General features: G+C 39.2%; 3 protein-coding genes across 5 annotated transcripts in view; 2 read left to right on the forward strand and 1 right to left on the reverse strand.

The window, feature by feature from the left end:
- gart (phosphoribosylglycinamide formyltransferase) lies at positions 1-14,602 on the forward strand. 2 transcript variants are annotated; one of them, XM_020917062.2, is made up of 23 exons: positions 1-91; positions 280-385; positions 2,609-2,758; positions 3,447-3,542; positions 3,642-3,819; positions 4,630-4,741; positions 5,940-6,008; positions 6,482-6,607; positions 6,744-6,831; positions 7,474-7,559; positions 7,632-7,800; positions 7,877-8,108; positions 8,622-8,716; positions 8,817-8,926; positions 9,591-9,789; positions 11,565-11,816; positions 12,333-12,485; positions 12,562-12,765; positions 13,093-13,245; positions 13,329-13,459; positions 13,833-13,974; positions 14,062-14,177; positions 14,252-14,602. In XM_020917062.2, the coding sequence occupies exons 3-23, from the start codon at positions 2,614-2,616 to the stop codon at positions 14,435-14,437; spliced, it is 3,042 nt and encodes a 1,013-aa protein (XP_020772721.2). In that variant the 5' UTR covers positions 1-91; positions 280-385; positions 2,609-2,613; the 3' UTR covers positions 14,438-14,602. The 2 variants fall into 2 exon arrangements, with proteins under 2 accessions (XP_020772721.2, XP_055020171.1); XM_055164196.1 differs by having other exon boundaries at positions 14,062-14,602.
- Positions 14,287-21,154, reverse strand: part of n6amt1 (N-6 adenine-specific DNA methyltransferase 1) — a 14,479-nt gene continuing 7,611 nt past the window's right edge. The window contains exons 1-7 of one of the 2 annotated variants that reach the window (XM_020917063.2): positions 16,363-16,697; positions 16,199-16,285; positions 16,016-16,106; positions 15,863-15,946; positions 15,179-15,320; positions 14,967-15,097; positions 14,287-14,424 (exon numbers count right to left, since the gene is read on the reverse strand). In XM_020917063.2, coding sequence (XP_020772722.2) covers positions 14,982-15,097; positions 15,179-15,320; positions 15,863-15,946; positions 16,016-16,106; positions 16,199-16,285; positions 16,363-16,499 — 657 coding nt within the window. In that variant the 5' untranslated portion in view covers positions 16,500-16,697 and the 3' untranslated portion in view covers positions 14,287-14,424; positions 14,967-14,981. Of the gene's footprint in view, positions 14,425-14,966; positions 15,098-15,178; positions 15,321-15,862; positions 15,947-16,015; positions 16,107-16,198; positions 16,286-16,362; positions 16,698-21,154 lie in introns of those variants that run through there. The other variant, XM_055164218.1, reaches the window with a different exon arrangement.
- The window catches only part of LOC110153252 (OX-2 membrane glycoprotein-like), a 15,105-nt gene continuing 11,300 nt past the window's right edge, over positions 17,350-21,154 (forward strand). The window contains exons 1-3 of the mRNA XM_020917132.2: positions 17,350-17,537; positions 20,840-20,900; positions 20,986-21,080. Of these exons, the coding sequence (XP_020772791.1) occupies positions 21,011-21,080 (70 nt within the window). The 5' untranslated portion in view covers positions 17,350-17,537; positions 20,840-20,900; positions 20,986-21,010. The remainder of the gene's footprint in view (positions 17,538-20,839; positions 20,901-20,985; positions 21,081-21,154) is intronic.

Consider the following 21,154-nt stretch of genomic DNA (forward strand, 5'->3'; position numbering starts at 1 on the left):
ATTCCCATGATGCACTTGATATCCGGGAGAGGCTGGTCCTGAACTGAACTATCCCAAAAACGTGCTTAAAAAGTTACATCGGCGACTCGAGGTAAAACTTTTGATACTTGTAATTTTATCAGTGAAAGCCATAAGAATCATTGTAGCTGCTTTTGAGTGCGTCATGTTTAACAAACTTTGCACGTAGTTTGTTTACGTCGTGAGTAGTTTCATGAGTGGAAGATCGATGGAGTGAGTGGATGTTCAGTCCGCGGTGTGATAACTACTGTATGTGCGCAGAGAGTGGACAGAGGAGAGCGGGACACCGGAGACACAGGAGGACACGGGACCGCAGCTGGACCAGGACACAGCAGAAGACTTTTTCAGCTACAAACTAACTCTTGAGGTGAGTGACCACGATGCTTGCGTCTCTTTGTACGTCAAATATTTTCCTTAATTCTGCACAAAGCAACATTTGACAGTTTACCATTTGCAAGAGACAGATTGTAACCAAAAATATACTTAACCCAAACCAAAGGCTGTGCATGCTTAAAACTATTTAAAATGGAAAATGGCAGAACACTGTGACGCAAAATGTATTGTAATATTTTCCCCGTACTATGAACTTTCTCAAAGTTTCAAGATGTTCTGATTGATCCATGCATGTTAAAGTAATCTTGCATTGTCCAGCATTCAAGGCTCAGACACTACTAAATAATCTGGAAAAAACAAAAAAAAACAAAATACATTTTAACTAAGGAATGTCATTGGGGAAAAAATGAATACACATTATTTTTCTCTAGATATAGGTCTTATGGTTTCTGTATGGCTCTTGAGAGTAAAATTACTTCAACAAAATGCAAAAAAGTCAAATGAAAAAGCAATGTACTGCAGTGTAGTTTTAAAGTTCCAAACCAGCAGCACATGTGTTGTAGAGTGCAGAATAAGACAATGTTAAACGTATTATCTAAAATGAGCCATGTGAGCCTCATGTGCCCGTGTGCTTTCAATCAGAGCGCCTGATTGGACTAATGGTGAGAAGTGTGTATCCGTTTACTCCACTCTCCTCTCCGTGCTGTCGTACTCACTCTGAAAGTTTAAAGTGTAGAATTGACCCAGTTGTGACGTTGATAAGTCAAGAGTTGCACAATGTAAAGTCATAGGCGATGGGTCACTGAGGGTTTGAACTCTGACCAACAGGTATTTGAGTTGGGGGTTTAGACAAGAGGAAGACTATACATTTTGTATGAACTGTGGAAGCCACAGGCATGAAACTCAATTATTTTTGCTGAACTTACAATCAGTATTATAGTTTTACTTTTTGATTACACATTAAAGCATAGACAAATATGATAGACTTAATTCTTTGTACACAATTCATGGATTTCAGAATGATGAATAATTGATAGATGCCATAGCAATTGACAATTTAAAACAAAATATTATATACTTATGAATGCAATTACTTCTACCTCAACTTTTCAACACATTTTTCATGATGTAGCCAAATGTAGAATGATTTCTACATTTGTCTGTTGATAAACATGGATGCAGAATTTTGGATAAGAATTTTTTTTTAGTCTTACTACAATCTTACTGCACCTGTATGACTTGCAATTTCTGATATGAAACTCATTTTATATTTCTAGGATATCTTCAAATTATAAGGACCCAAATGGAGTTATTTTTCACGACATTTTGGGTCAATAATATAGCCTATATGTGAAAAGTCCATCTTTTTGAGTTCTGACACCAATTTCGATACCAGTTGATACTAATTTTCGGTATCAGTTTATATCGGATATCAGTGCAGGGACTTAAAATGGACTTTATTTTCCTTTTCCGCATGTGGTAAAATGTGTTATGTAGCTGTTCTTTATCCCTCAAGTAACTATTGAACAACTTTGTATTAATAAAAGGTAAAACACTGAGATTTTTTGACCAACAACAAACATTACATAGTCGTATTACATCAATTTATATTTCCAACCACGATAACAACAGAGCCGATATTTTGGAGCTGATATCCAGTCCAGTAAACTTTCATGGATTGGCACTGATATTTGATACTAGTACTCCCTTTTCTCTAAACTGACATGACAAAATCTTATCTGCCACTGCTGTAATCGTGTCCATGTCTCTTGTTTTAGTCCCATTGTTAATTCCATTTTCTTGGCAGCAGTTTCCCACATGAGAAACTGTCCCTGTTGATTCATTGATCCACATGTTGACACCATCACAGTGTCTAACATTCTTTGTATTTCCAATTATAAAGACACTCCAGCTTTCATTTAATCACTAAAACATGTTTATACCCCCATTGTCTGTTCCCTCAAATGAAGGCTTGGCAGTGCAATGCATTATGGGAGTAGCAGAGCTGATGTTTTACTGTATATCTCGTGATAATGGCGCAGTTGCTCCATTTTAATGTCCTCCCCCTAAGCCATTGCCTTGGGTTTTGTTCTGGTTGATTGAATCCCTGTTAGTGTGGCCTTACAAGATAGTGTGTGGAAAGGTCAGCCTAGCCATGCGCTGCCTCCATAGGTCACTGTGTGCATGTCATTAAAAGGGGGGCGACTGCGTCTTATCAGAAAGGTCTCGAATGTGTTATTTTTTTTGTGGTCTGCAGGTGTCATGGCAGAGAAGGTGCTGGTTGTGGGGAGTGGAGGACGAGAGCATGCTCTGGCTTGGAAGCTGGCGCAGTCTCCACAGATACAACAAGTGCTGGTTGCCCCCGGTAACGCAGGCACGGCTAACTGTGGCAAGATCTGCAACTCAGGTAAACTGGAGTCACTCTAAAGAAGTGCGTGATATATTTAACATTTTACTTAATATTGGCAATGTGATTTGTCAGGATTAGAATGCTTTGAAAAACTCCCAAGCCTTTTCTTTCCAACTCCTCCATAACTCAGTAAAATGCAGTTTTATGCAGGCGAGATTTATATTTAAAAAATTTGACTTCATTTTGTGATTAAGTGGAGCCAAAATGGAATACTTTATCAATTAATATTTTGCTGCTGCCATTAACTTAATTAAAAAAACATATCCACATATTTTCATTAATTCTACGGTTAGTATTGAAACTAAATTAAACTTTTTTTTTAATAGTTTATAAAGGTTTGGATTTATATCAGAAGTATTATGAGTCCACTTGGTAATATTAATGAAACTACTATTATTTTTTGATGAAACCCCTTAATTATAAATAGATTTGACAAAGCTATAAAATTTTGAATACATAATAGGACTAAATTTAGCCTTTCTCCAAACTTTTAGATTGATGTGGATCTTTAAGTTTACTGTCTGGTCTCAAAGCTCTGATTTAAAAAAAAAAAAAAAAAAAACAGCTATAATTTTGAGTTTAAACCATTCATTTTTTTCCCGAACTTTCACTTTAGAAAACCCTGTGGCCCATTTTAAATTAACCTCTTAATGAACTCTTACCTGTATTGTGTATGTGCTTGCAGAAGTATCCGTGAGCAACCACAGCATCCTGGCCCAGTTCTGTAAAGACCACCACGTGGGGCTGGTGGTGGTGGGCCCGGAGGTGCCCTTAGCAGCAGGTGAGAGCGTCTGACCTGAATACGTCCCTGCCTTTAGATGAATGACTTTCACCATTACCACATATGCTCCTGTCCCTGTTGCTATTGTGTCACCTGCAGGCATAGTGGACGACCTGACTGCAGCGGGGGTCCCCTGTTTCGGCCCCTCCGCTAAGGCTGCTCAGCTGGAGGCCAGTAAGAGCTACTCCAAAGCCTTCATGGAGCGCCACGGCATCCCCACAGCTCGCTACGGCTCATTTACTGACGACGCGGAGGAGGCCTGCAAATACATACGGACGTGAGCATCGTACAGCAGTGTTGACACTATATGATCAATGGCCAGCTGTTATGTTTTTCACTACTATTAAAATGCTTGGTTTATCTCAAAAGAGTAACATAGAAGGGTTTGGGGAATTGAATGCACTTTAAACCATTAACTATATAGATGATGCAATAACAATAAATCTACACATTTTTAAGAAGGAAGATTAACCAAAGCATTGCCACATATACATTTGCAGGACGAATCAGGAAGTACGTGTTATTCTGCTAGCTGTTGTTCTTGATAGCTTTATTGTGATGGGAAAACAGGCTCTGAAAGTTTTAAACAGCACTTGGAAACTCATTGTTGTGAATAATTTGAATGTTTGGAACACATAAGATTAGGGAGGAAGAACTTTGGACCACTGCAGACGGTTTAAAATTATTTAGTTCATGTTTTTAAGACAAAAAATCTGATACAGTGCCTTTTAAGTCATCTTCGTGGTACAAAATGAAACACAAATGATTTTTATAATTGTAATAACTATATTGGATCAGTGTCACCTCTACAGAAGCCAGTTGAAAAGTCGAAAATATTTTGGTGGTTGAATCGTGGGCCCCGCACAGGCACAGCTGTGTTCCCCGACAGTCTCCATCTATTCCCGTTCTAAAGTCATTGTCTCCCAACAGTCAAATCTGGCTCTGCTAATGGCTCTCAAAGACACATCTGTACAGTGTATCTGCCACAAAGCATCTGCTCCAGATGTGGGCTGTGTTTGGCTGTGTTTGGCTCATGGTGCGTTCACTGACTCTGTGTTTGTGTGTGTAAATATGTGTGTTATCGCAGGGCGTCGTTCCCAGCGCTGGTGGTGAAGGCGAGCGGGCTGGCGGCGGGCAAAGGCGTGATTGTGGCTAAAGACCAGGATGAGGCCTGTCAGGCGGTCCTGGACATCATGAAGGTACAACACTCATGATACTCTGTGTTGTTACTGTCACACTGTGGAGTCTGGGTGTGGACTAATGTTGGCACAATTTCATTTCAAACTTGTTTTCCATACAATGACACTCAAGACTACACACTGGATCTGATACCATGATGATAATAAAAAACACTCTTTAGTATGTGATTTTCAACATTAAATCAAAGTACTTTGTTTAAATATTACCATGTGACCTTATGTCTGTGTGTTGGTCCAGGTAGGTTCCATAGTGGTCCATGGGCGTATACTCATCTACCTGCTCTTATACTTGTTCTGACAAAGCTCAAGATGATTCTAAAGCTCTTCAGGAAAGGTTCATTTCTGTCCTGTTTTAGTATTGATACTTGCTCAATACTAAGCAATGAGTATCTAGTTTCAACACTAATTTGACTTTCTATTAGTATCTGAATTTCGCTACTTTTTACAAAATATGTCCACTTTAATGTTGGAAAATCAATCGGCTATATCAGCTTTTAACCATTTAATAACAGTGTTTGTACCATTAACTTGATCAACATTTTATTTTAATAAATTCATACATGTATGAGTACTCCTGCATTGTACAACAAATGAGGTTACAGTGCTCAGAAAATTGGGTTTCACCTTCCCCTTATCTCCACCCACTGCCTGACTTGTATACTGTGTGATAGATTATGAAGCCTAATTTTAAATCAAAATAAATTATTCTAAAAAAAAAACTACACTACATATACTGTATAAATAAGACTAATTAAAATGTTTAACACATTGTTGCAGTCAGGATCAATAATTTATAACAACATTAGATTCTCAATAATGACTCTTTTTAGAATGGGATTCAATTTGATATAACTGAATACATTTTCAAAATAAGAAACTTGCTCAGACCAACCCTTATTTTTACCATAATTTCACTCAGAATATCTGCATTTTTCTAGCACTCCATAAATGATCATTACTGTCCAATGACGTGGGATTATATTTAGCCAACAATTAATTCTATTTCAGTAAAAGCTGTTTGAGTAGCTCTTAGCGTTCTCAACAGAGTGATAACTGCTCTTTCAACAGTGTTTGGCAGCTTCTCAACTGCTAGCATGAATTGGTCACAAGAATAACTTTGATTGCACCTTGAGTGGTTTGTACTGTAGATGGTAATTACTCCATGTTTAGCTAGTTAAATTGAATTATGCTATTTCAGGATGGAGCGTTTGGATCAGCGGGGGAGACTGTTGTTGTGGAGGAGCTACTGGAAGGCGAGGAAGTGTCTGTAAGTTTAAATAGATTCACAAAAAAATGTAATTGATTCTGGAGGTCTTTTAAGTGATGTTATAAAGCTGTTACCTCATCAAGAACAGACCTGGAGTTGTGTTTTGTTTCATGTTTGAGTAAGCCTTGTGATGTAGTTTTCAAGTTAACAGCTACTACCTTTAGTTCAGTAGATATTGGCAATTCCAGATATGACACTATTCAAATGATTCTAGTGAAGATATATGGAGTTTAAAAACACAGTGGAAAAATGTCTGTATAACCACTTAACATCACAAGGTGGAACAAAGTGTTTTCAGTTTGAGAGAAGACCTCAGCCTAAATATGCAGGATTTGTGTTAAATATGTGTGAATGCGACAAAACAAAACTCCAGGTATGTTTTTGGTGACGAAACAACATTATAACAGATTAGAAAATAGCATAATATGAACTCTTGACATTTTTGCAATTTTTTCTTTTTTGTCTTTTTTTAGTGTCTTTGTTTCACTGACGGAATTTCAGTCTCTCCCATGCCCCCGGCCCAAGATCACAAGCGACTCCAGGACGGCGACTTGGGGCCAAACACGGGCGGGATGGGTGCCTATTGCCCCACCCCTCAGGTACTGCGGGATCTTGCACTTGAACTTACCCAGAATCCTTGAAGAAGTTTCCTCCCTTTGTTAAGTTATACAGTAGCGGGGGTTAAAATAGGCTTCACGCTGGGTTTGTGAGTCTGGTTTGGGGTTTGGTGCGCAGGTGAGCCAGGAGCTGCTCCAGGAGATCAGAGGAACCGTGCTACAGAAGACCGTAGATGGGATGAGGGAGGAGGGGGCGCCCTACGTGGGTAAGTTCACCATGGGACCAGCCATTTCAATGTGTCTGCAGGATACACGGGGCTAGTGTGAATTTAACTCAACTTTTAGAATTTGTTTGGAAAAGTGCTAGGTAGTGACTGTATGCTTTCAGAATTGTCAAGGTATTTTTACTACTACTTTATAGTTGGGAAACTGAAATGTATAAGACGCCAAGAATGTTACAATTCACATTATATATAAGTGGATATTAAAACTCAAACCCATTTTGTGCTTTAGAAGTGTCTAAATATGAACTAAATAATGACATTTGCAATCATTTCAAAATCTAAACACTCCAAATCAAGGCTGTTATTAACAATTATTTTGCTAATCAATGAATCCAGTAATTATCCTTCTGATTAATCGATTATTTATCATTACGAAAGACCAGTGAATATGAAATATTTACTTAATTTGACGTAGATAAAGCTAAAGGGTAAATTACTTGTGACCTCTCTCCACATAATTATAATTTCATCACTAAATCAGTTGTAGCTATTTCAATAATTGATTAGTTGTGATTAACTTGTTTCAGCAATACTCTAAACATAATTCATCTGTTACAGTTTTTCTCATAACATTGTAACTTTGTATGCATTTTCTTATACAGTTTCTGCTTTATCCTTGCTTAGGTGTTCTGTACGCTGGGCTGATGCTGACTAAGGACGGACCCAAAGTTTTAGAATTCAACTGTCGGTTTGGAGATCCCGAGTGCCAGGTCTGCTCCGAAAATCTGATCATTGTTCATAAAGTTTGTATTATTTTAACTCACTGTACATGTTAAATTCAGGTGCTGATGCCTCTGCTCAAATCAGACCTCTATGAAGTCATCATGAACACACTCAACGGTAAACTGGCCAACAACGCCCCCGTGTGGCACCAGGAGAGCTCTGCAGTCACTGTGGTCATGGCCAGTGCAGGATACCCAGGCTCATATAAGAAAGGAGTAGAAATCAAAGGTATGAAAACAAATAAATAATAGATTATTTTAAAAAATGTTCCTTTATGATGAAAATGTGAAATTGTGTTTTTCAGGTCTATCCCAAGTTCAAGACATGGGACTACAGGTTTTCCACGCCGGCACTGCTCTCAAAGACGGGGCTGTAGTTTCTAGCGGTGGGCGTGTCTTAACGGTCACGGCCGTCCAGTCGTCTCTGGAGGCAGCTCTGGCAGCAGCCAATAAGGGCGTGGCGGCGGTTGGCTTTCCTGGTGCCGTGTACAGACACGATATTGGGCACAGAGCCATCTCCTACCTGAACCAGCACAGGTCAAACCCCCAAAAGATTAGCATTAACTGAATTGTCTAGTTGTTTATGTTTCAAGTCCTTGTTTTTTCTAATAAAATATACCATGTGATCATATGACATTACATTGTTGTTAATTAATTCACACATTTTACTTATATTTGATAAACCCCCACCATAGATTTAATAATATAATGCACATAAATGTAAAATACCATGGTACATTAAAGGTGTACTATGTAACTTTTCTGGTGGAGGGTACGCCACATGATTGTCTATGGTGATGTTATTGTGTTTGCCTAGAATGTACCACAGTAAAGCATTAAACCTGCATTTACTCCATATTCATTTAATTGTATAAACACCTTGAACAACATACATTCTTACTGTAAGCATTTTCACAGCGTTGACCTGTCTCCATGGAGACTGACAAGCTTAATGCCATAATGTGGATAGTTCTAGTGCATGTAAAGCAGTTCTATGTGACACCGGAAAAGTTGCGTAGTGAAACTTTAATGTGTATGCTATTCTTTCAGAGGCCTAACCTACAAGGACAGTGGAGTGGACATTGCGGCCGGTAACAAACTGGTGGATTTGATCAAACCGATGGCAAAAGCAACAGCCCGCTCTGGTAGTCGAACACTACAGTTGATATACGAGCTCAGATTGGAGTTGTGAGGTGTAATCTGTCATGGAGCAGAGACTTACTGGAGTGTGTTCTCATTGGGCAGGCTGTAACGCAGAGCTGGGAGGTTTCGCGGGGCTGTTTGACTTGAAGGCGGCAGGCTTTGTTGATCCCATCCTGGTCTCTGGCACTGATGGAGTGGGCACCAAACTCAAGGTACATTAGTTTTACTGTGTTTGGAGCTTTGATTTTTCTTGTGTTTATTTTTCATGTTTATAATAAGATCTCTGATACTGCAAAGTTTTATTACTGGCTACCCACATAAGCAACTTTTAGGCTGTTTATGTTTAAATAAATTGGATTTGATGGATAATAGCAATCTTTTAAACATGCAAAGATCTTAAGTACCATCTGTTTTCTTACTTTTTTATTTATTAAATGTCCACCAAATGGAATTAAAGATGCACTATGTAACTTCTCTGGTGGGGGTCTGCAATCTACATCTCTATGGAAATGTTATTGTTGAGCCTGTAATTTTTCCATCATGTGGCATGAACCTTATTCCATCACTGTAGAGATTAATAAGTGATGCTACCTGGCCAGATCACTGGTCTTGGAAGCTGGGACATTTTAGGCAAAGCAATAACATCTCCATTTAGATAAGAAGGTGCCAGGCTGTGCACCAGGAAAGTTTCATTGTGGACCTTTTGAGTATAATTTGTTTACATTCAATCTATACATTTTTGGAGGGTTTCTTTAAAAAATAAAAAATCAGCAAAAAGCTTTTATTCGTGCCAACAGGAAAACTGTAGCTTTTGGTTCCCTAAATGAGAGTGTAGTTTTCTGTTGAACTTAATTAATATGAGTAAATTTGTTTCAGATAGCACAGGCCTGTAACCAGCACGAGGGCCTTGGGCAGGACCTGGTGGCCATGTGTGTGAATGACATTCTGGCTCAGGGGGCAGAGCCTTTGTTTTTCTTGGACTACTTCTCCTGTGGGAGGCTGGATGTGGATGTAGCTGCTAAAGTGGTCGGGGGCATCGCTAAAGCTTGTGAGATGGCCGGGTGTGCACTGCTGGGTAAGGATTCACTTTATTCACAAATAAATCAAATGTCTTGAATTCTACTATAATTATATTGTAGTTTTGTCAGATGGTTTATGTTGTTTGACTTTTTTTTCAATATAATATTCTAAACAGAACACTTAATTATCACTGTCATGGAGCAAGATTTCTTGACTTCTTGCACAGATCATTTTAGCTTAAACTATAAAAATATATGTACCAATATAACAATTTATTGCACAAAAGTACCTGGAAAAGCATGCATTATTTCTGTGAATGGGATCTGTCACATGCAAAAAATTTGGCTGAATCTGAATAAGACGGATTCTCAAGAATTTGTGAGCTCACAGAAATGGTTAGAATTCATTTTTCTTGCAAGGCTAGTCACCTGCTTGTTTCTGTGGAAACAGATTAGTTTAGTGCCATATTGTTTAATATTCCAGGCAAAGCAATAACCTCTCCATGGAGACAAGCAGGACTCTTCCCCAGAAAAGTTACATACTTTATTTTTAAAATAGACCGAAATGCCTTATTGTCATAACTACTCTACTCAAGTTAATATTATGTGTGTAATCATTTTGGAGTATATTAAAGGTTGTATAGAGGATTTTCCAAGGAACGAGAAATCCAGCGACTGTTTGTCCTTTTTCAAATGTTGCGCATGCGTGAAACCACCCCCCCTCCCCTACAGCTCCCTACGTAGAAACGCCTCCTCCCGCCTCCTCCTTACACCAGAAACAGGTTTGTTTACAGCCGGTGCGCTGCACATGACTTGTAAACAATTAACTACAGTGTTGGTTAGGCAAGGCGGAGAAGTGAGGAGCGGGGGGAGCGGGTGCGCGGACATTTCGTTCGCGGACGAGAAGTGAGGAGCAGGGAGAAGAGCGGAGCAGGGAGAGAGGAGAGGAGAGGAGAGCGGTGCGTGGAGATTCCGTGCCCGGAGAAGTGAGGAGCAGGGGGAAGAGCGGAACGGGCAGCGGGGACAGGAGCAGTAAGGGGTGCAGAGAAGGTTGCGCGGAGATAGAGTGCGAATGAACTAGCTACAACACGCAGCAGCAAGCGGACTCTTTCTTTGCCTTGAAAATTACGTTTTCAGACATAGGATATCGCTTTCGTGTCCTGAAAAACGTTTGTCTAGCTCTTGGAAATAAAGTACGTTTTCATAATAAGCAGAAGTGACCTGTCCAGGAGTAATTTGGCGACCAGTGCGTCAGTCTTTAGACCCTGCGTCTGCTTCAGTCGCGCCATCGCTGGAATGAATCTTCAAGAATCACCTTAGTTTGGCTTCGCTGCTTTTCCCCTTGTCTTCTTCTTTCAGCGACCTCAAAAACGGACTTTCTTTTGCGGCTAACTGCTCCTGGATTCTTGTCTGCCATTGCAACAAACTTTGTGCTAACTGCGAGGAAGATATAGGTAAAAAAAAGCCGCTAAGAACTGTTGCGTTGGTGGAGTAAACAGCGTCTGTGCGTCTTGCGTCTGTGGACTGCGTGACAGGCGTACGTAAACCACGTACCGGCGGCGCGCAGGCAAGTCAGTTACGCTAGAAACGTAGGGAGATTGATTGACAGCCTGTCAGCTAACAGATAACGAGGCAGTGTCGTTATCTATTGGCAAATGTTTAGCTGGCCCCACCACGTCCAGAATTGATGAATTTTTATTCTCTTTTTTTTTGGTCATCATAATTACAAGGCTACTGCACCTCTATTATGGTATCATTGACAACTTGAAACAAAAAAAAACAAAAAAAATCCTCCATACAACCTTTTAAGTCTCACTTGTGTAATGTTTAGGTGGTGAAACAGCTGAAATGCCCGGCGTGTACCCTGTTGGTGAATACGACCTGGCTGGGTTCTGTGTGGGTGCGGTGGAGAGGGGGGCGCTGTTGCCCAGACTTGGGGACATCGCCGAGGGTGATCTTCTGATTGGGATCGCCTCATCTGGTGTCCATAGCAACGGTTTCAGCTTGGTCCGCAAAGTCCTGGAGCGCGCACACCTCACCTACAGCTCACCCGCTCCTTTTGGCAAACCAGGGCAGACTGTTGGTAAGTAGTGCAAAGAAACAGTGGGCAGTGTCTATCAGAAGGAAAAGGAAAATGAAATATTTGTCTTAGATTTCACATGTCTTAAGTAGCTTGTCGCATTATTTAAGCAGCTTGTTATTCTATAAGATTAATAATATTTTTAGACTCAATATCCCTCATTTGTATATTACTTTCATTAGTTTTTACATCTCATACCAAAATAATAGGTTGTCAGTGTCCCTTATGGTTTTCATTTGGGCTGCACAATAGAAAGATTAGAAAAGGATGACATATTACATCACAGAATAAGCTCAGTTAAACTTAAGCCAAAAAAAGCTCATGCCTTAAGTAACTAGTTCCACGTGTCAAAATCTAGAAACAACGTTAGAGTATGAGTTATAATATGCTTAACTTAAACTTAAACAAAAGAAAATAACTGGGTCAGGTGGTCATAATATTATATCCAATATGATCTATTAACTGCTACAAATATCTGAAATTTACATTAAACTATTTATATGAACTCTTTATTTCCAGGTGAAGTTCTTTTGACCCCTACAAAGATCTACAGTCGCCTGCTTCTGCCCATACTGAAAAGTGGAGCAGTGAAAGCCTATGCTCACATCACAGGGGGAGGACTTTTGGAAAATATACCCCGAGTGCTGCCCCCTGAGCTGGCAGTAGATCTTGGTATGTTCAAATTTAATAAAATCTTTGACAACATTGAAGAATTTCCTATTTATATACTGCCATTTTCGTGATTTAGATGCTTCCCATTGGAGCATCCCCCCTGTGTTCTCCTGGTTACACAAAGAAGGGGGTCTCAGTGAAGAGGAAATGTCCCGTACATTTAACTGTGGGCTGGGGGCAGTTCTGGTGGTCGCCCCCCTGGATGCTCAGAGAGTCCTGCGGCAGCTACAAGCCTACGAAGAGGCCTGGATAGTGGGGTCTCTGGACAAAAAGCAGCTGGGTAGGTTGTGAATTTAAAGATGACATATTTCTTTACCTGGAATGTTGCACAGTAGGACATACTATCTGGCATTCTATTAAATATGTTTTATTGGTCAGAAATACCTTGTATGTAATGTATTCTTACTGTGAGTACAATCATCTCTCCTCAAATCTGACTCATAACTTGGCTTGTCTGTCCCCTCTGGTTGTCTCCATGGAGATAGACATGCTAAATGCCACACAGAACATTTCAGCTAAAACGATAGCATCTCCATGGAGAAAAGTTGCACAGATCATCTTTAAAAAGGTTAGTAGGTGAACGACCAAGCTAATTTCTTTATTTTAGGTGCAGAAACTGTGGTTGTTCGTAATCTGAAGCAAAGCCTGCTAAACTCAGAAGGGGGCGCTGCTGCAGATGTGAAACTGGAGAAAAATGGCAATAGTGACAACAGCACACCCCGCATAAAGAAAAGAGTGGGAGTCCTTATCTCTGGCACAGGTCTGAATTGCAAATGTTTATAGAAACGAACAATGATAATGTCCATGTGTGATGCTTTAACTCTTAAATATGGTTTTGTTTAGGCACAAACATGCAGGCCCTGATAGAGCAGGCCCGGCGCCCTTCCAGCTCCGCAGAGATCGTTGTGGTGATTTCAAACAGACCCGGAGTACAAGGCCTCAAGAGGGCAGCACTGGCCGGCATCCAGACACGGGTAAAATCAACAACACAGAATCACCTCTCTATAATATGATCTTTAATTTAACATAAGATCATATATCAAAAAGTTTACATTTTGGTTGAAAATCTAAACAAAATATCCATAGAGATGGACTGACTTGTCAAAATCATACATGTAAAGTAAATCAAAAGCCCTTTAACTGCTGGGTCAGGAAACGTTTGATTGTAGTAGGCTAACTGGAGATTTGTTAGGTGATGAGGCACAAACCTGCTGAGTTTGAAAGCTTTCAAAACACTGCGTACATTTCAATGGTAATGGAATGGAATTTATCCACAGTATTATATGTATTTTTAACTACACTTGCTTTATATAGAAATGTTGCCATGAAATGTGTTGTTACAAACAGGTAGTGGACCATAAGTTGTACGGCAGCAGAGCAGAGTTTGATGGAACCATTGACCGCGTGTTGGAGGAGTTTGGGGTGGAGTTGGTTTGTTTGGCTGGTTTCATGAGAATCCTGACTGGGAACTTTGTCAAAAAATGGAACGGTAAAGGAAGAAATACTCCAAATATTTCAGTTGATTCATTTAATTTACCATCCAACAAAGTCACGTTTTTGTATTTACATTTAACAGGAAAACTACTGAACATCCACCCCTCTCTGCTGCCTTCGTTCAAGGGAGTGAATGCCCAGAAACAGGCCCTGCAGGCTGGGGTGCGGGTTAGCGGGTGCACTGTCCACTTTGTAGCAGTAAGTACTTCCTCACATTGTCATATCATCACAGTTCCTTCTCCCATGTACTCCCATTGTCCTTGTGCCTATAGGAGGAGGTGGATGCAGGTGCCATCATTGTCCAGGAGTCGGTGCCAGTGCTCAGTAGCGACACAGAGGAGAGTTTGTGCGAGAGGATCAAAGAAGCAGAGCACCGCGCGTTCCCAGCCGCCATGGAGCTCGTGGCCAGCGGCACCGTACGGCTCAGAGAAGATGGACACATCACCTGGAATACATAAATAAAAAAGCATTAAAGTACGACTATTAGCTGTAGACAATTCAACAAGTGTCTTTTATTCAGATGTGCTGTAGATTTAAGCTGGGGGTAATGTTACACTAAATACATTCCATTTTGCCATGAGTTTACAGAGAGGTGCATGAAAAATAAAAACCCTGCCAATGTTTGACTACAGTGTTCTTTATCAGTATTAGTATCATCGTGGTACTAAACTTTCAAATTTCAATACTAAGGAAGGTCATTTACAACATTAAATAGTGTTTTCTTTTATATTACCATGTGGTGTTTGAAAATAAATAAATAAATTGCTCCCACATTCTAATACTACCAAACCTTAAGGATAGTAAACAAAATCCATATTCACTGTAACAAAATGGCTAAAAGAATAAAAAAATAATAAAATGCTTTAAATATTCAAACGCTGCTTTATGGATTTGTATTCATTACATATCAAACATTGTAAGAATGGATGAACCCCTAATCAGACTACAAAGACAAGTAATGACCATGATACCTAAACTTTAAATTACCTTTTTAAACCAGCCTCATGCTCCCTCTCTCCATCTGAACCGCAGCACTGACAGCCGCTCATTTCCAGCTCTTGTGCTCAAACAGACCTCTCCACTCAGACCACACTTCCCCAGTATACTGATAATCTCATCTGATAAGAAAAAAAGGCAAAAATTCACATTTATGGAAGCTGTAAAGAAAAGAAAAAACAACTTGTGTTCATTGTATTCACCTGGGTTATTCTCAATGATGGTAATGAGGTAAAACAGCCCTTTTTTGGACAGTAGTTTCGAGACCACAGGTAGAAATCTGTCCACAACCTCTCTTCCTCTCTCTCCTCCAGCCCAAGCTGCTTCTATGCCTGAACTACCCACCTGTGGTCAAATAAAGTATTACATTAATTATACAGTTCAGTGTTTTAGTCATAGCAACATTATTCTGCTGGTCACCTGATGCAAATATTACATTATCAAACAACATAACATTGTCTGGGATTTCATAATAATATATAGTGGAAATTGTAATGGAAGGAAGGTTTGATCCAACATAATTATAAAAGGTCTACTATAACTTTTCTGGAGTTCCCACTGAAATGTTTTGTTTAGAATACAAATTTCAGAATTTTCTTATCACTTATCTGTCTATCCCTAAACTTATCTCTGTGGACAAGAAGATAGCTCCACCAGGCCGAGTTGCTAGTCAGATCTGAGTAGAAGCGAGCCCGTTTACTGTATGATTAGATGTTTTTCCATCTATATTTCTTGCAATAAATGCACATGTAATTAGAAAAATGCTATAGTATGGAACACTGCAAACAAAGATCCCTATAGACAAGCAGGTGACAGAACAAAAAGCTACATGGTGCACCTTTAAATTGACTACAGACAACAAATGGAGCAATCATCAATTAACTTACCTCTTCAGAAGGCGTGACCACGTAGGGAGGGTTAAACAGCAAGATATCCACTTTGCCATTTAATCGAGGCAAAAGGCAGTCTACCTAAAGAGACGAGTGATTAGACGCAAGATTTTACACCAATTAAAGTCAATTCAACTAAAATCTTCTTACCAAATTGGTGATTACAGGCTGCAGGGAAACACTGTTGCATGTGGAGGTTTTGGCTGTGCACTTTGCAGCCGCGGCATTCACATCTGTGCAACTGCAAAACAAAGGTAAATGTACAAAATGGTGGAATATTACGCTATAGTAGTAGCTTTAAATAATTGTGCATTGAGGGTTGGGTAAACTTACATATACAAAGCTGCAGACCCGAGCACAGAAGCCAGAAACGCAGAAACCACTCCAGAGCCGCTACCAACTTCTAAACACACACTTGGACTAGAATAAAACAAATTTAACCTCAATTTAACGCTTAAATTGATAGTATCTTGACGTAAAGCAAGTAGTTATGTTACCTTCTTTCCTTCAGCATCTCTGCATCTTTTTCTAGCGCATCTATCAGCAAAAATGAGTCTTCCGCGGGCTCGTACACCTCACTAAACTCCCCCCGGCCCGCGTGGGAGTAGATCGGCGTGGGATAACTCACTGCCATCAAAGTAAAATGTGTTTATCTTAGAGAATTCTGGAAAAACTACAAAAGCGTGGGGAACCGGATGGCGCATACGCAAATGGTAAGTCATTTTACTTCCTGGTACTTCCTGTTACTTCCTGGAGTGTTATTATTGTGGAATGTCGCTATCTACTGGACGGGAAGTGTTACTTTGTTTTGGCATAAATTGGCTTGTGCTTTATTTGGCTTCCAAATATTTGTTCTTGTTTGTAGAACCGATGAGCGTAAAGTGATGCACGATGCACAGTAGGCCTTTTTTTTTTTCTTCTTCTTCTTCTTCCAGTAGTAGTAAAAAATAAATAATTAAAGTAAAAAAAAAAAAAATAAAAAGTTTTTCTAGCGCAAATGTCTATGTAAATTCAAATATTTATGGACCATCTTTTGAAAATCTTTATTTATTTATTTATTTATTTATTTATTTATTTGGTTTTTATTTAGGCCTGCATTGTTTTAGGTTAAATCGTCTTAAGTAACTACTTGGACTACTTTCTACTCTGTACTTTTTACTTGAGTGACATTACTAGTATATGGAATTATGTTACTGGTTGCTTGAGTACAATTTCTGGCTACTCTATTCAAGAAAAAAAAAAAATAGCTAAAAACATTCATTACTTACACATAATTACATCTCAGTCACACAAAGCAAATTTATTTTTCTCGGTGAGAGATGGAGCCCACTCCCTGTGAGATTTTCCAAAGAAGAAGATCAAGTCTGCTCCCGTAAAACATGTCATGCACCTGCTATGCGGATGTCTAAACATACCACCAGATGTCACTGTTTACACTAAACCTAGTGTGAATGGGTTCACTGTTCTGATCCCGGTCTCCCGAGAGTGGCCTCAAGTAAAGCAGAAATCCGGGAATGAGGCGGTGCACAGTGAGAATCCTATATTTAAATCGCATCAGCACCTTGCCTGGGTGCTCGGGCTACAATGTTGGCTGAAGAGGCGGCGATTTTCTGCAAGATACTACGTAGGACACCGATGTAGAGAGGCGAAAGGCGGACGATTTCTTATCAACGTGAGTACAACATGCTATTTCAGCGTCGCATGTCCCAGTCCTATTTGTAGGCTGAGGCACTTGTTAAATTAATACGTAGGGATGTTATATTATTAGAGTGCGTATGATAGATTTTCATCATTATCTAGTTTCTACTTAATTTGGTGAGATAATGCTGTTGTAAATATAAATAATCGTTTTACACAAATCAAGACGCAATTTGTGGAGAAAAGCTGAAAACATTTATACTGAAACCTGAAATTGAAAATAAGTCGAGTTCGAAACACACTAATGACATCACACAAGGGAGAGCTCTGGCCAAAAGTTAGACTAATTTACCTAAAGAAAAAATAAATCTGGTACTTTAAACATTATGATTTTAAAATTCACTACCCTGTACCAATGGTTGGAAAACACTCTAGATTACTTACCTACACTTTATTTTATCACTTAAAGGTAAGATTATAAATGCTAAGAATAAATAAGACCAGTGCTTAAAAAGAAAACCAGTGAAGGGACTTTCGGCTCTTTATGGGATCCGAATCTTTTGGATCAGTTCATGTCAGTTCAAAAGATTGTCTTTTTTTCTATTTATTTATATGACAGAAGCTGAAGTGAGAACTCATTTTAGCTACAAACAGATCACAGACAGCGCATATAACCAAGGCTTAGTTTATTTAAGTAGGAGTGTTTACTCTTTGTAATTATACATAATCTAAATAAACGTTGCTCTACAATAATAGTCATTTTAAAACAAAGCTCTCTGATGTTGCGTGCTCTGCCTCTGTGCTGATTCAAATTAGAAAATGAGTTCTGGTTCCAATAGTGGGTGGATTGGGTAATTTTTCTGGTGGAGCGCCCATCAAATGCTTTTCTCTATGGAGATGATATTACTATGTCCGAAATGTTTCACTGTATGGTATTAAATCTCCATGGAGACCAAAACAAAGTTAGTGGTCAGATCTATAGAGAATCACTTCTAGTCAGAATGCCTGCTTTTTTTAGGCATTTTTGAGCCATAAAACTGCCTGTAATTGAATAAATATAAAGTAGAGCAATTTAATGTCACACTGTGGAGTGACGGACCCCCAACCAAAAAAATTACATAGTGCACCTTTAAGGAACAGTTTAAAAGAGATGACTTTCATACACACAAATATCAAGTATTAGACACGTGTACAGAAACCAGCTGTGCCCACACCAGTTCCTGTTTATGCCCTCAGTGGGTGATCATCTCTTTGTAGTGGTAGTGCCCAGCATGTGTAAAACCAGATGCGAGCGTGCCACAGTAAAAAATTATTTAATAACACCCTTAAATCTTAGCGGTATGGTCCACAAGTCCACAACAGTCTGGTATTCATTTAATACATTGGTCGCTTCACCATTTAGTTCAACCAAAGTCCATGACGCTTAAATCCATGTAACTTGATACACGCTAGTAAAATTTATCACACCTTTTTATGATATTTTTTTACAATGAAGCCACCTGCGTTTTTCCAATACCTTTACCTGTGTGACTAATTCTCATCTTGCTTCATTATGGACAATTTTTGGAGGGCCACCTAAGTATCTGTTTTGAAATCTGAGGGATTGGTGTTGTCTAGACTTCAAAGTGACCCTGTAATTGTCTTGCACCATAATTAGGAGCTTATTGTACTGTGGACCATGCTGTGTGACTAGCAATAAAATCTCCATTAGATCCGGTAGCAGTAGCCTGGTGACGCTTCAAGGTTGTTTACCATAGCAACACCTTGTACACAACAGTTTCCCTTGCATTTTTTGCTTAAAGGACCCATATTATGTTATTTTCAGATCTATGTTATAATGTTGTTTGGTTGTCAAAAACATACCTGGAGTTGTGTTTTGTTTAATTCACACATGTTTAACACACAAATCCTGCATTTTTAGGCTGAGTTCTTCTCTCAAACTGAAAGCACTGCTCCACCTTGTCTCATGTGTCAATATAGGATCTGGATGATTTCAGACCCTGGAATTGCCAATCTCTATTGAACAAAAGATTAAAGATAGCTGTTAACTTGAAATCTACCACTGCATGACATCACAAGGTGGAACTAGGGTTGGGCAGTAATATGGTATTATGGTATTACAGTATAACGCGGTATCAAAAAGTAGCAACGGTATAAGTTTCATTACCGTCATTAAAAAAATCAGCAGTGCATAAGGGCCTAATATAATATTATAATTTATTGATACCTTACTTTGTTTGCTCGGCACAAATGAATGCGTAGATGTATTTTCACTTTAATGCAATCACAATTTAAAAGTAATAGTGTCTATAATGTTTCTTTTAACTTTGTGGGGAGATGACCTTGATTAGTTTTGTTCCGTTGTCACCTGACACACTTGGTTTGAGACCAAGACATGATGGCAAGACAGTTGGTCCAAAAAAAAACAAAACAAAAAATGCTAGTACCTCTGCAATTTGGCAGCATTTTGGCTTCAGGTGCACATTTGTTTACATTTTACAGAAACAAAACATGGCTCATTTGCATAAACTATAAAGTGCTGATAAAAGCTGCTGTTTTCTTGTGCACTGATGCGGTTCAGCTTCTGGCAGACGAAAGGACGCGACTCAGTGGATTATGTGTGTTCTTTCTGCAACAGAGGATGTGCGACTGTCGATGAGTCTGTTCTGTGCATGTGTCATGTTGGAGATGGTTCATGTGAAACTTTTCAGAGATTATAAATTTGCAGGTCATACGCATAGACCATAAAAGCGGTGTGGCTTCGTACCTTACCAAAATGATACTAAAGCATTTGGTAATACAGTAATACTGTATACCCCGGTAAAATCCTGAGAAGGTTCAACAGTATCAAAATTTGGATACCGCCAAACCCTAGGTGGAACAGAGCATTTTGAGCAAAACAAAACAAAACACAACTCGAGGTATGTAATTCTAACATTCTAACATTCTAACATGGCTCGAACCTCATGAGTCAATCCGGTGTAATATAAGACTTTTAAAGATGCTCTGTGTTTTTAGGTAGGTGGTCCGAAAACCTTTTATTCTCCATAAAATAGTTTTTGTTATGCCTGGAATATAAATGAAAAAAATAGCACAACATTTTGCAGTCGCCATGGAGACTAGCAGGTGACACTATCAATAAAAACACCTGAAACTGAATGAATGAAAATTTAGACAAGTTTAATGCCATTCTGTGGAACATTCCAGGCAAAGCGATAACATTTTCATGAGACAAGCAGGCGATGGACCCTCCACCAGAAAAGTTACATAATGTACTTTTAATAATAGATAGCAAAGAAGGAAACTAATGTCATCCTTTGGTTTATTTTTATCTAGCTTGGAGTGAATTTGCTATAAAATGTGGTAGGACTAGGCGGACCACTGGACAACTGTTATAGTAAGTCTACCACAACATTCCTCTTTAATGCTGTTTTTAGACATTCCCAGACATTGTTGAGGCTTTGTTTTTTTTCTTCCTGTAGCCACGGTAACCAGCTGAGGACTGCGATGTGTACACCAACCTGGCCCCTTTGTCTGCTGCTCTGCTTGTTAGTTTTGGCTGTGTCCCGGACATCAGGTATGTGCGATAATACGGAGAAAAAAAAGCTACAAACAAAATATTTTCAACTGAAACATGTGTAGAAATGTGTC

Source organism: Boleophthalmus pectinirostris, unplaced genomic scaffold (assembly GCF_026225935.1).
Source record: "Boleophthalmus pectinirostris isolate CB_2022bp ecotype Guang Dong unplaced genomic scaffold, ASM2622593v1 HiC_scaffold_11, whole genome shotgun sequence".
NCBI lineage: Eukaryota > Metazoa > Chordata > Actinopteri > Gobiiformes > Gobiidae > Boleophthalmus > Boleophthalmus pectinirostris.

Bases quoted from the DNA above. Each gene is read 5' to 3' on its own strand.
- gart (XM_055164196.1), top strand. From the start codon at position 2,614: ATGGCAGAGAAGGTGCTGGTTGTGGGGAGTGGAGGACGAGAGCATGCT. The intron at 6,832-7,473 runs GTAAGTTCACCA...ATCCTTGCTTAG, and splicing joins GGAGGGGGCGCCCTACGTGG to GTGTTCTGTACGCTGGGCTG. The intron at 8,717-8,816 runs GTAGTCGAACAC...CTCATTGGGCAG, and splicing joins AAAAGCAACAGCCCGCTCTG to GCTGTAACGCAGAGCTGGGA.